The sequence below is a fragment of the Patagioenas fasciata genome, chromosome 4, assembly GCF_037038585.1.
Source record: "Patagioenas fasciata isolate bPatFas1 chromosome 4, bPatFas1.hap1, whole genome shotgun sequence".
Taxonomy (NCBI): domain Eukaryota; kingdom Metazoa; phylum Chordata; class Aves; order Columbiformes; family Columbidae; genus Patagioenas; species Patagioenas fasciata.
In genome coordinates, this window is record NC_092523.1 from 74,496,932 (window position 1) to 74,511,387 (window position 14,456).

At 51.3% G+C, this 14,456-nt stretch overlaps 1 protein-coding gene across 4 annotated transcripts in view; it reads left to right on the plus strand.

Moving 5' to 3' along the window:
• The first annotated feature begins 8,063 nt into the window (after positions 1-8,063).
• The window catches only part of LEF1 (lymphoid enhancer binding factor 1), a 66,721-nt gene continuing 60,328 nt past the window's right edge, over positions 8,064-14,456 (plus strand). For 2 of the 4 annotated variants that reach the window (XM_065836544.2, XM_065836543.2), the window contains exons 1-3: positions 8,066-8,511; positions 9,355-9,418; positions 10,926-11,059. In XM_065836544.2, coding sequence (XP_065692616.1) covers positions 8,302-8,511; positions 9,355-9,418; positions 10,926-11,059 — 408 coding nt within the window. In that variant the 5' untranslated portion in view covers positions 8,066-8,301. Of the gene's footprint in view, positions 8,512-9,354; positions 9,419-10,925; positions 11,060-14,456 lie in introns of all 4 variants that reach the window. The other 2 variants (XM_065836542.2, XM_065836541.2) reach the window with 2 other exon arrangements.

The window sequence follows — 14,456 nt, forward strand, 5'->3', positions numbered from 1 at the left end:
CTGAAATCAGTAAAAGTTATTATTATAAAGTATTTTAGCCAAGAAGAGTATTACCAGCTAGAGTCCCTTGTTTTGTTGAAAAGCCTTGCTGGGTGGGCAAGGCTGCTGGAGGCTCACCCAGATACGCAAGCTTTGCAGTTTCTCCTTCCTTCTGGCCAGCACGAAGCAGGAGAGGAGGTAAGGAAAACAGTGAGGAGAAAACATGGCTTTCTGCAGAGATGTGCAAGCCCAAACACAGATGATCAATCACGGCGTAAGGGCCTGACCGGGCAGATGTGAAACAACAGCCACGGTCTGGACCCTGTCTGGTTTCAACCCTCAGCAAGTCGCCTGGCCACTCTCAGCAGGTCCCTCCTCTCATTACCTTCTCCAGCAAGGCAGAAACCATCCTCCTCCTTAGGCAGGGCTTATTCCCACGCGGTTGGGCACCCACAGCTCTGGTTGAACTCAGCAGGAACCACAAGTGGGCTCAGGCCAGCACCACACGGGGAATTTTGGGACGGTAAGTGCAACCATTCACTTATGGTTTTCTCCTTTACTCCACACTGCCTTTAATGTCTTCCTCCTCTTCTTTTTTCAGCTCAGGGTCTCATCTATAAGTCCCTGCTCCAGCGCAATGATGAATCAAGGTCTGCAGAATTTGACCAAAACCTCCTTGTGTGGGGGGTTTGCCCTCCTTTGACAATCCAGCCATACCTGTAGGACTTTTGCTCACATCCCTTTAGTTCCCTCATCCTTAGAGAAATTCTCAATTGCAAGCTGAGACTGATCTCGCTCTTCATCGAAAGGTGAGCCTCAACTGCTGTCCCCATGCGTTGTGCCTCTCTGTACTCCACACACCACGAAAACACGTATTTTTGGATTGTTACTAGACTCAAAACCATGAAGCGGCAACGCTAAGGTGACAAGGCTCTGAAGAATATTCCAGACTCCTGCAAATTTCTAACTTTCTTCTGGCACTTCTCTAGCAATCACCACCGCCTTTGACTGCCATTCAGCTTTTACTGTTGAATACCTCCATCGGGCAAATTAATGGCCATTGCTTCCCTGGGAAGAAAGAGATGGTACTTCAAAATAAAACCCACCTCCAAATAACTTCCTCGGCAAGAAGGAAAATTCACCACCTCTTTACTCGCCTCAAACACTTCCCCTGGGGGAGTGCCACGCGTTTCTCCGAGCGCAGCAAGATCCCCGGTGCAGCCCGGCTGCTCTCCCCTCCCCATCCAGCTGCGTATGTGAGACAGACTTGGTCAGACAGGGGTCAAAGAATTGTAAAAAACTAAATAGGAGTCGTGCACTGGCAGCCCACATTCACTGCATTGCTGAACTGTCTTACTAACCCGGGAGAAGCCTCCCACACTCCCATGCCATTAGTGCACAGCTGCCGCTGGAAAGTTGCCCGCGGAGCCTCCCTCCCCTCCCACCTCTTTCAAAGGACCTTGTCTGGAGCTACTGCTGGCAATATTTGACAGGGCACAGAGGACTACTGTCACTTAAAAACAAGTGAGGGATTACGAGATGCTTTGATTTTGTTGGGAGCGCAGAAAGGGAACGGCCGCCCTTTCAAAAGCTGGGAGGAAACGCTGTGCATACTCAGCTCTGCATGTTTGTTATGTATTCGGCAGAATATTACCAATTGGTTTAAGCTGAATTCCAAAATAGGCCTAGCTATAGCCGAGGACTTTTGTAGAAGGATGACCTCAAAGTACGTCACGTACTTTGAGGGCTACAGATACTAATTTTGCACTGTACGAGCAAGTACCAATACAAATAAACATTTTCAGTGTGAGGCTTCTGACAATGTGTGCACGAAACCCCTTGAAAAAGCCCCTCGGTGTCTTTCTCCGGTTCATCCAAGAAGTCGCAGCGTGAGAGACGCACCAGCACTTTGGAGTTCAAAGGAGCAGAAGCAGGACGTGGTCAGAGGTGCCTTTGACAGCGTGTCCATGGACCCTGCACCCGGGTATCGCATCCTGGCTCTTGGGGATGGAGAAAATCTCATTCCTTCTGGGCCACATATAACATTTATTTATTCAGGAGCGGAACTTCCACCTCTAAGAAAGTAGAAAATGTTGACGTAGATGGGAAAACTGCTGCTCTGCAACTAAAACACGCTTCTTCAGCCAGAATCTCTCATAAATGCAGAGTCCAACAAAACTACTAAAGTTTGGATTTTCAAAGGCCCCCTCGGGGATGTAGTACTCTACTCCCTTTGAACATCTGTTTGGTCCTTTCAAAAATCCCAGCCTAAAAATCCCTGCTGGGGGGCAGTGAGTTGCTATGCTCTTTTCAGGTCTTACCTTTAATATATTAACCTCGCATTTTGCATTCTCCCATATGCGTGGCTTTCTGGGTTTGGTTCTGACTCTGAGTCTTCCCTCCGCTTTTATCCACATGCTGTGGATTATCTGATCTGATGAGCCATCAGAAACATAATAATCCTGCAACGACACTGTAAGGGTTAGTTCACAAGCTACTTCATGTCACTCTTTATTTGAATAAACCGTACCACTTCCCTTGTATTTTATCTTGTGCTTAAACGATGAAGAAGAAAGCAGCCCCTGAACTGCTAACTATTTTAGTCTCAAAATAAGATAACTTAATATATTTGTGAGATCTGAGCCACCAATGCCTTCCTCTAAACAAAAGCTCTTATAGTAAAAATGGACTGGTGAGATTTGCCCACTCAGATCTCATAAAGCCCATGTTGTCGCAAGGGCTAAGAAAACCTAGCTCTTTAAATAGAGTAATTCTGAGCTAAGAACATTAATGGCATCCCAGAACTGGAAAGCTGGATGTGTAAATTAAAAAGCAAAAAGCATATATACACTCTCAATATCCTAATACCTATTACATGTGATCTCTTTCAAAGTAGCTTTGAATGAGAAGTGCAGTTACTCTTTGATATAGCTGCTAGAAACATAGTCAGGATGCCCTTTGTTATAATTTTAAAAAATTAGTCCACATTTCATAAAGAGTCATAATAACTGAGTTTCCAAAACCAGCACACATTATTCCTTTTTTGCTTTTTCCTCCATTCCACGCACAAATCTGCAGCAGATATGAAGCTCTTCCCTTCGGTCAGCAGCGTCCTCTTGATTTCGCCCAAACACAGACTGTGGGAAAGAAGCTGGTTTAGCTACCAAGGCATGTGATGATACACACAGTGAGAAATCCTCCCCACATCACCCCTGCTTAAGCTCCCCCAAAACTGCTGAGGATTGGCATCATTGCTTCATCATCCAAGACCCCACAGCCCCAGCAGTGTCTGGAGACCACAGCAGGTGAATCACACCGACAAGCAGCTGGATGGGGCTGATGGGGATGGAGGCCACAGCATCTGCAACCCAAACCTGGACCCAAATCCAAAGCCTCACCAGCTATCTGGACCCTGCGTTAGTAAAATCACTGAAAAAGGACTGCACTGCCAAAGAGACTGTCTGCTTGGTAAAACACAAGAGTGATGGTGCTTTGGGGTTTGCCCCAAAACCACCCTGATCTGTTATTTACAGCTTTTCCTACGACATTTATCAGGGGAGCACACGAGCCTCTTATACACATCGCATTTATTCACACCGTGAAAAAGAGGCTTAGTAGTATTATCCTTGTTTTAGAGGTGAGGAACAGGTCCTTATTTCTAAATACACTTGTGCATCCTGAGCAGCCCAGGGCTGGCTCCCTGGCAGTGCCGCACAGCAGCGGAGCAAGTGGGAGACCAAAGCGATACCGCTGCAGAGCCCGGGGCTAATCGTCACATCCCTGCTCACGCCCCGCTCGCCCCACGTCCTGACGGAGGAGGATTTATTTGCTTCAGAAGGAACTTGGGAATTCAGCCTATATATTCAACTTGCACATAAATCATGGATGTTATCTAAATAGGGTGGCAAACACAGGCCTGGGGAACATGCATAATTTGGTCACATTGCCTCAAAGAGGCACTGTGGAAGCTTGATTTGAGAGATTTTGGAATCCTACATCCTTTTGCGTGCTTTGCAATCCTGGGGGAGCAGCGGGAACCCAGAGGTGGGTGGCTGTCCCTGTGGGCCTGGGGTGTGCAGGGTGGTGGTGGGGTCCCCTTGGGCTCCCTTCCCGCACCCCAGCTCTGCCACCCATGCACCTCTCAGCTCACAAAAAGCCGTGGTGCACTCCTGTCCCGCCGGGGAGCCACAAGGCACAGCGTGGGGTGCCACAAAGGACTCTTGCCCCCCAGCGCACCCACTCCTCAGGGGGCCACCCTCAACATTTCACCCCCGGGGGAGACAAACCCGTGGAGGGTTTGCCTTGAAAGACTCCCTCCAAACCGGCACTGTCCTCTCGGGCGGTGGGGTGGTGGGGAGGCCTTTTTGCTCATTTGTTGGTCAATATAAAGGAGCTTTCCCCCCAGGGCCGCGCAGCCCCGGGCCGGCCGGGTGCAGGGACGTGCCGTCGGGCGGCTCTTCCAGGCACAGCCCGCTTGACTCCACAGCCCGGTGGTTTTAAACAAAAGGGTTGGGATTTGGGTTTGTTGATTTTTTTTTTTCGTTTCCGTCTCAAAAAATAACTGCAACCCCCCTTGCAAAAATATTTACTTTTCCCCTCCCGGAGAAAAGCAGCTCCTTCCCGCCGGTCCCTCCCCACCATGTGCGCAGCGCTCCCCTGCTCTCGCCCATGCCTCCGGGCTGGCATGCGTCCAGGGCGGAGGGGCTTTTATTTTTTTTTCTATTATTTTTTATTTTATTTCCACCGCACATTTCGGCTCCAGCTCCCCAAACTCTTTGATCTCCCCCGCTGTCTCCTTACCCGGAAGAAAACCCTTGCTCGCTCAGCTGGGAGCTCGGCGCACACGTGGGCGCCCTGGCGCGCCTCCATGCTCCTGCCAAATTTAGTCACACAAAGGGCCCGAGGGGGACGGGGAGGGGGGATGAAAGGGGCCGCCGGCGGGACATCAAAGCCGCTGCCGCCCCGCCCCGCTCCCGCCCTCCCCTATATAGGGGGCGCCGGCGGCGGACGGCGCTTTGCACGCAAGTGTGTTCCCCCCGCCCCCGCCTCGCTTATTTCGCCCTGGGGGGCGTCCTCCTTGGGAGCCCCGTTCTCCCCGATCACCCCGCGGAAACCCTGCGAGGGTCGCTCCGCTGCCCCGAGCGCTGGTGCTCGGTCCGCCCCGGGAGCGGCGGCACGTTTCCCGGCTCTGTTCCCTCCCCGAGGACGGGCGAGCCGGGCTGACTGGGGAGTGCTAAAGTGCGGTCCCTCACAACGCTGAAAAAAAAGGCTAAAATGCCAAAACGCGCTCAAGCGATCAAAAAAAGCTAAAATGCGAAAACGTCCAAAATGGGAAAAAAAAAAAAGAAAGAAAAGCACAAAAAACCCAAAACCAAAACAACAACAACAAAAAACGCTAAAATGAAATTTAAAAAAAAAAAAAAGAACACAACACAAACCCCAAATCAACCAATACCTAAAACGCAAAAATAAACGCTGTTAAGGTACTAAACCGCGCTGCAGCCGGTGCGGGGTCGGTGGCGACAAGCAGCGGGCACGGCGCGGCGCGGGTGGGGGTACCGCGGGTCACCCTCCCTTCCCCGGGCCTTGCCCTCCACGGCCGTGCCTCCCTCCCCAGCCCCTCGAACTGCGAGTAAAGCGACAGCTTTGTGTTGTCTGCAGTCAAATGTGGCGTTGGAGTTGAGGTTTCCTGAGTTTATCCTCTTGTCATAAATCATTACGGTCCCCACCTCCGTCCGCCCCCCCCCCCCCCGCTCCGCCGCCCCCCCCCCCGGCCCTTTTCTGCCTTCAAAATCCTTCCACCAAAAACTGATCTGGGAAAAACTCCAGCTCACATGAAGGGGGAGACCCTGGGATGGCGGAGGGGCGGGGGGAGGCTGCTTTTCCAGAGGCACTCGGTAATGAAACAGAGGGGTGGCCGCGCTGCCGACTCCTCCGGCGGGGACCCCTGCCTGCTGCCGGGCCGGGCCGCCCCGTCGTGGGGAGCGCTCTCATCGCTTGGGCGCTCGCCTTAGGGGGAGTTTCCGAAAAGAAGCGGACCGGGACTCCTTCCCCTGGCCCAGGTGCCCGGTGTCCGCCCAGCGCCGGAGAAGGGAAGAGGGGCGGGAGGGATGCGGCGGCATCTCCGCGAACAAACCATCTCCGAGTTGCCGTGTGCCAAACAACCGCTTCCCAATATCCTCTCTCCAGCCGCCTTCGGGAGAGACGGGGTTTTCCCTCCATCCGGCGAGCGTTGCACAATTAAGCCCATTCCCAGGGTTTACATTTCTAATTTCTTGGTTTCTCGATTACATATTTTACGCGCTCGTTCGACTTGACAAGTCCACCCCCAGTTTCCCACTACCTGCTCCCTTTTCTCGGAGTTTGGCGGGTCTCATTTCTCAGCTGGATTTTAATTACTGGTTCGTGGGCAGGGATGCAGGGACGGGAGCAGCGGTGCGGTGAGCCGGGCTCAGCCCGCCCGGGTCCCAGCCAGCCGAGCCGCCGCCAGCATCTGCTGAAAACGGATTGAGCATCCACATGTTCCCCTTTCTCCGTCTCCCGGCGCTTGAAGGTTTAGCAACCTCGCGGGGCATATGCAAAGCACGAAGCACACTTTTCCGATGCCAAAATCGTGAGAAGTTGTTTCCTGCAAAATGTGCACCCATCGCAGTCAGAAAATAAAAGAAGTTGCGGATCCTGACGTTTCCCAAACGCAGCGCCTGCTTTTGTTATTTTTTGTTTATCTTTTTAATCTATGTGTACCCTTCACCGCGGAGATGCCGTGTCACACGGGAGCTAACGGGGCAGCGCGGCTGCGGAAGGAATGGGACGGGGCGAGAGGTGAATTTCTGTTGCTGCTCTGACACCATTTACCGGGCTGAAGCAGGGGAGAGCTCACCCCAGCTGTTTTTTTTCTCTGTCGCTCGGGGACTACTACACATTCCTGCCGGGCACTTGCTGAATTTAATGGCGATGTGTAAATCCTGCCCTTCGTCCGAAGCGGGCGCGGGCAGCGTCCGGGCAAATCCTCGCACATTCCCCCCACTCCCCTTTCCCGAGCAGCGCCATGTGGCCGCAACACCCCCCTCCGCCCCCCCAAAAGGGGAAGTCTCCACAAAGCAGCCCAGAAAAAGCAGGTTTGTCTGCTTGGAGGTGCGGCGAGTGCCTCTGCCCTCCTCAGCGGGCTCCTATCTGAGGGGAAGAGGAGCAGCAGTGCACGCACACGACCGCACATCCATATACATGTAGACACAGACACACACAGGCTGCTCGGCGCAACCTGAACAAAGTTTGCCCGGGGGTAGCCCCGCACCCCACTCTCCCCTTCTCCACCGGCCCCGGCCCTCTCCCTCCGCCCCCGCCGTCCGGCCCCCCCGACCCGGGCGCGGTGTCAGTCACGGCGGCGGCTCCTTTCATCTCCACCGCCCCCGCCCCGCCCCGACGGCGGAGGGAGGGAGAGCGGGAGGGGAGGGCGGGCGCGATGCTGAAGTTGCGCCGCCGCCGCTCCGCGCCCCACCGCCGCCCCCCGTGGGGCGCCGCGCACGCCGGCTGTGGCAGGCGGTCCCGCGCCGGGCGCTGAGCGCGGAGGCGGCCGGGGAAGCGGAGGCTCCGCGGAGGCAACTTTTCTGCCTGCCCACGGGCGCGGAAGGGAGCGGGGGGACGCCTCCCTACCCGTTCTATCTCTCCCTCATCTCCCGGGGCTGTTTTTTCCTCTTCTCCCTGCCCCCCGCGGTGCCGCCGAGCCGAGCCCAGGCGTGCCCAGAGCCGCGGCCGAAGCGGCGGACAAAGGCGCGGTGGGTGCGCGCCGCGGGCAGCGCTGTCCCCGTCCCCCGGGGCTCCCCCTTCTTCTGCCCGCTCTCCCCCAGCCATTTTAACTCGGGCCGGTCCGGGTGGCGGCAACTTCACTCGGAGGCAAAACTCGGGCGGGGTCCTCTGCCCTCACCTCCAGGGTGAGCCCAGGCCCCGGGGGTGTGGATTGAGGGGGGGACGGGGCTTCTGAGGGGCGGGCCCCGGCGCCGTCCTTGGGGGCGGGCGGGACACAAGCGGGTGTATTTCGACTTATTCCGGCTGTGCGGCGCGGCGGGGCGAGGCTTCCCGGGGTGCTGGTGCCGTGCGGGAGCGGGGGTGCCTCAGCCCGAGGGGGCGGGCGGGAGGGGGTCTCCAGCTGCCGAGAGCAACCCCGAGGACTTCACGGGATTTTTCCCCTTCTTCTCTCCTCCTTCTCCTCCGCTCTCCTCCTCCTCCTTCTGCCTCCTCCTCCTCCCCCCGCTGCTCCTCCCGCTCCCGCTCCCCTTCCCGCGGCGGGCCGGCGGCCGCAGCAGAAGCCGCGCTGCCGTGAGGATGCCGCAGCTGCCGGGGGCCGGGGGCGGTGGGGGGGACCCGGAGCTCTGCGCTACCGACGAGATGATCCCCTTCAAGGACGAGGGGGACCCCCAGAAGGAAAAGATCTTCGCCGAGATCAGCCACCCCGAGGAGGAGGGCGACCTGGCCGACATCAAGTCCTCCCTCGTTAACGAGTCTGAGATCGCCCCCGGCGCCAACGGGCACGAGGTGCGCGGCCGCGGGGGCTCCGCGGGGCACCGCGGAGAGGCCGCGGGGGCGCGGGATGCCGACGGGCGCCGGACGCTGCCGGGAGGGAGGGAGCGAGGGAGGGAGCCTCGGCGGGGCACAGGGGAAACTCCTATTTAACGAATTTCCAGCCCCAAAAAATCATCCCACACCAATTACCGTTTGCAGAGGGGCACCGGGCAGAGCCGGGCGGGCTCCGCGCCCCTCCGCTCTCAGGGTCGGGCTTTGGGGGGCGGCCCCCTCCGCGCTTCGGCCCGGGACCAGAAAGTTCCCGCGAGTCCCCCGACGGTGCGGTGGTGTTAGACCTCAAGCAACCATGCAATCTCGTCGGTAAAATCAGCTGGGTTGGAGCATTAACCGTAAACTCTTTAAGGGATTTGCATAAAACTGGGAAGAAATTCCCAGCGCTTAAAGAACTTCAGGGTCAGTGGAGAGCCTGCCTATTTTTCTTTATTTTTTTTCCCTTTCCCTAAAGATCTGGTAATGATGCAACCTGATTTTCATTATTATTTTTGTTTTGACTGCCGAAGCTCCAAATATTTTCCAGAAAAAGAGCCCCTTTCTTTAATGTAGAACACTTCTGCTAGAAATGCTTTGCAAAGCCCCATAGTTACCAGTGCTTTCATAAGGTGATCATTTAAACCAATGTTTCTGGTACAATTGCCTTCCAAGTGACTTAAGAGGGAAAAGAAAGATGCTTATCTCTTGCCATAACTTCTTTATTTCTGCAAGAAGCTGTAGCGCAGTGATCAATAAATGAGCATCCATACAATGACGTTTCTTCTTTTTCTTCTTCTTTTCTGGTGCTGGATTCCCTGCGGTCAGGTTTCCAGGCAGACCCAAGCGCAGGATTCCTACCATGATAAAGGCAGAGAGCACCCTGAGGAAGGTGAGAAGCGCATGGTCCTGTCTTGCAATATTGTTCCGCTTAGTCCCGCTGTGAACCTCCACAAGCTCCTCAAACTGGAGGTTGTTTGTTTTGTTTTGGTTTGTTTTTTTAAAACATAAATTTAGTACCTTTTGGGGAAGGGGGATGCCAGGGTTCTATCAAAACGCATTTAAAAAGGAGATGAACGTGCAGCACGTTTATCTTGAGTGACCAAATGGTATTTCAGTTGTTTAGAAACTGATAAGTAGGCCAAATGGATCTTCACTGAAGAAATAACTGATTTTAGGATATCAGCTAAAAGACATCTATCTCATCACTCATACAACACAGCCGAGTTGTGCATGTTCAGAAACTCATTGCTTTTTTCCTCATAGCCAAAGTCTGTTGCTTAAATCCCTGCTTCCAAATCTAAGCATGAACAGACCTCTTGATTTTTTTTGTTAGTGTACCAGCTGGTTAATTTTGATTAAGGAGGACGGAGGAAATAACAGAGTTTGTTGAATATCAGTTAGGAAGCTGGACACACACACAAAGAATCTGTGCTGTCAAGGATGGGAGATTATGTTTAAAATTATCGTCACGAACTAAACCAGATCATAGATTCCATGTGAAGACAGCCACAGTTCAGTTCTGGTGTTTTCCGGGACTCTGTGGGGACCGTTCTCCAAACTGGTCATTAAACAGCCTAAAAGCAATAGTGGCCATGCTCGCAGCATTTTGGTAGTGAGGGGGAGGAGATCCCTTCTGTATGGTTTTCTTCTCAGCCTTGAATCCTCTTAAAATCTCACCTTTGAGTGGTATCATTGTCAACGGTCATGTACATGGGAGACCTCTTCGCCCCTTTTTACAGGACCTGGACTCAAATTCTTTATTTTCCTACAAAATAGCCTCCCTCACTTGGCTTCCCTCTTGACTGTAGTGCTGTGTGTGTTCAATAGCCCCCCCCCCCAAATCGTTAGGGTCTCCTTCCAAGTCAGCCCCTGCCCTCTAATTGTTCCCAGTGAGTGTGGCAAGGATTAATTGTTTGCTGTACACAGTGGCTCAACAAGAGAAGGAAATGATTATATCTAGTTATCATTGCCCTGTTCCTCCCTTTCCTAACAATGCTGTTGGGAACCTGTCCTGGCAATACTTCTGAATCCAGACATCCTAGAGGGATGTATAAAATCGGGGAAAACTGCTGCTTGAGAAATGTGATACCATTGCTGATGTTCCTGCCTTGATTTGAACAGGGACTAGCAAAATAAATGGGTTACTCTGAGGCTATTCCTTATTTTAAGCATAAGCTACTCACTGAGAGTACTTGGTCCTTTAAGAATTAACTCTTCTTGAAAAAATGTTATTGCAAATTGCCGGGGATCACTTTCTGTCAGAGGTAATTTCCATGAGTAAGGACACGTTTGCATGCAGAACATTTTTTATGAATGCACAGTACCTGTTTAAGTGCTTTACTTCACAAGAAATGTGTATGTGGGGAATAATGTAATCATTGTTTCCTCTTCCATAGGAAAGCATCCAGACAGTGGCTTATACAGCAAGGGACCATCATACTCTGGTTATTCTGGGTATATCATGATGCCAAATATGAATAACGACCCGTACATGCCTAATGGATCTCTGTCGCCACCCATCCCCAGAACAGTGAGTTATCTCTTCCAAAGACCGGTTTTGGCGAGCTGGGTTTTCTCCTGTTCGATCTGCCGTGCGTGTTCATGCCAGGGTTTTTTGGGTCGCTTCACTTACGGTGAAGGTTGCACTTCTGCTGTTCAGAGCCTTCGTCCAGTGGAGTTTGAGAGCTCTTAGAAGTGTTGGTAGCAGTGGCGGTGGAAAAGCTGAGATTAACGTCTGCAGCGTCTGACATCCTTTGAACAGGGCTGGGGGCTTTGTTGGGGGGAGCCCTGGTTTACGACTGTAGGATAATGTATGATGGAATGATGCAAATGCCGTCTTTGTAGTGACTGGGACAGATGTGAATTTTCTGGCTTGAACTCTTCATTTGTTGAGGAAAATCAAGGGCTGGAAGCAGAATTGCTGAAGTTGCTTGTCAGTAAGATGAAAATATTAGATTCTTTTTTTTTTTTTACCTTCATATATGGCATTTCTCTTTGCTGATTGATATTTATTTCTGCCGTCAGTTCTCTGTGTGAAGGCTTTATGTATCTGGGAGCATTGCTTTGAAACATATTCCGTATCTTCAGCCACAAATTGTGAAATGGTTGTTGAAGAATTAATATCAACCGCAACACAGTAGTTTCAGCTTTCTTTTACGTTGTTGCGGGCACTGATACTTCCAGGTTGATCCCTCTGTTTCCATTGGTGTAGATGCACGTTTGATGGATTTTAATGTACTTTTAATTAGCCAATTCGCGTTCGTTTTTGCAAACCTTTTGGTATACGTGTAGAATGATGGAGAGGCAATGCTAAAATGAGCTGTGGAAAAGTAGGACTGGAGTGGAGCAGGAAACAAATGAGCTTGTAGGCATCCTGCTGAAAAAACACCACTGCACTTGTGTGTGCTGTGATACAAGAAGTTGGATGCTGTTATTTCCCTGGGATTAAGCAGTTTTCTGTCTTACTGCCTCTTAGATTTTTACTTGGCGGTCTCTGTCAAACAACTGGCATTATTTTACTCTCTGACGTTCTTATTTTTCTTCAGGATTGTGGCTTTTGACTTCAAAAACAAAAAAGGGGGAGCCTGATCTGTGTTGGTAATTTGACGGTAGAAAAGCGTGTTAGATAACTGGATGTTTGGATTCAGAATGACAGGGCGGTTTGGCACCGGGAAACACACAGATCTGCCCTTTTATATGTCGCTGTTTGTGTTTGAAAGATGCAAAATTCTTGCACTAGGTTGCTTTCCATAGCTTTGTTTTTAAAAAGGACCTTGTTTGTGTATAAGGTACAGTTCAGAGGCCTACAGCCATTTAGGGTGAGGTATGATGACCACTATCTGTTGATATTTGTTGTTGTAAACGCTGCTCTACAGAAAACTTGAGTTGGGGTGAATCGTGGGGAAAAGGATGCAGCTTCTCGAGAGGGCACCGAGTCTCAAACCTTTTGAGGACAGGGAAACTTCAGCCTTTTTTTTAGCCCATGTTACGTTCCTAAGAAAGTCCCTAGTGCTGGTTTGAACAACAAAATCCAGTTTAATTATTCACTGAGGATTTTCTCCATGTATGCATGCCGTGGGGCTGCTGCTCTTTGCTGATCTCACATGGATGCCCCAAAATACCAGCTTCTTGCAGAGGCTGCCTGCTCAGGTACTTTAGGAACCATCCTACACGGGTACACTGGAGGGGAGGAGGGGGGAAAATACATCTGCTTTCTGATTGTAAAGCTGCCTGCTGAACATGTGAGGGGCTAATGTAGCTCAGTGTTGCTCTTGCATGTTGGAGGAGCACCACTGTTTCGGCAAAATAGTGCTGTTGCAGGGCCGCGATGTTGACATAAGCCTGGAGTTCTTTCAGTTTAACCACAAGGCTACACGCTTGAGTTATTAAATAATTTTTTTGGTTTAATTGAACTGTAATATTTGTCAATCTCCTAGCTGACAGCTGGGGTTTAATACGTGTGAAATCAAAACGCCACATCCAGGAGATGACACGCTCGCTCGCCTCATGGCTAAACGGGGCACCGGCGCCTGCATTGCTGCCTGCTCACCTTTGCGGGGTCCCAATCACTGCTTTGCTTTTGCTCCTGGTTTCAGGGGGCTGTGCCAGGGCTGGGGGGCAAGGAGCAGCCGAGATCTGCAAGGCCTGGAGGTGGAGGTCTCCCCTGGGGTGTCAGTCCCCCGCCATTTGTGCGGGGAGCAGCCCTGCGGTGTGTACCTTGGCCCTGCCATTTGCATGACAAAGCCGCTTCTTGTTAATGCATCTGTTGCCTGGAGGTGTTAGGCAGGATTAAAAAGCCGCCCTGGGGCGCTGAATTTTTTTTCCTCCCGGCACAAACCCTTGGAAGGACCCAGGGGATGCACCCTGGGGGAAAGGCAGCCAGACCCAGGACCATCTCTGATGGAGGTGGCCTCAGCTTGCTACACCAGTGCAGAGAGAGCAAAGCTTTCTCGGAATGGGGAAAAAGTTACCTTCACCAACATATGTAGGAAAGAAAAGGAAAGAAAAAATGCTTTACATCTTTGCTCTGTAAAATTAAAAATACAAATCTGCAGTCAGACGCAACTTGTCTAATAAGCCTTAAAAGGAGAAAACTATAGTGTAATTTCAGTGCAGCTTTTAGAGGGGAGAGGGTGTATGAGGAGGATTTCAAATTTTCCTAAATCTGCTGTTGTTAGAGTGGTCTCCTCTACTCCTACTCTTTTTTTATTATTATTATTTTTAATTATTTTTAGGGTTTTTTTCACATTACTGGCAACCAATTTGCCTTTTACAAGTCAGATTTGTAGGAGCGGGAGAGTGTTAATGACAAGTTCAGCTACAGCCCTCGCACCGCAGTAGGTGTTCTTATCAGATGGGTGAGTAAGTGAAAAAGCGAAGCAGTTTGTTTGGGAGGCTGCAGGAGAAGTGGCACATGGTGGTACTAAAACCGCAGTGACACCTGGTGAACGTGCATCCTGTCTGCTCGAGATATCTTTTGGTGGTTTCTCAGCATCGTGACGGTACTGAAGATGGGAGATGGAGACAGACGTTTGTTTTCTAACACGTGTGGGTTTTTTCTTACCTTTTCCTTAGCAAGACCAGTTTTGAAGTAGCAAACCTTTCTTGTCCTTGTGTTGGGAATGTGAGGACAAAAGAGGTGACTGAAGAAGAAATTTCTCTGTCTTAAATATATCCAGAAAATAATTTTGTCTTTGTTCCTCTCTCTTTCCCAATGAATTAAACTTTCTGTGGAAAGACAGAGGATATCTGCAACCTCCCTTTTGTCTGTTCTTATCTGTTCTTGGGGTCTGGGCTTATTCCTTTGTGGTTAAACTGTCTCTTTATAGCAGCTGGAGGTGTTAAATAGGTTGGAGGGTACAATTTATAAACACCTTACAGGGACTTGCAAAACATAGCATATCCATTTTGCAAATGATAAGGAATTC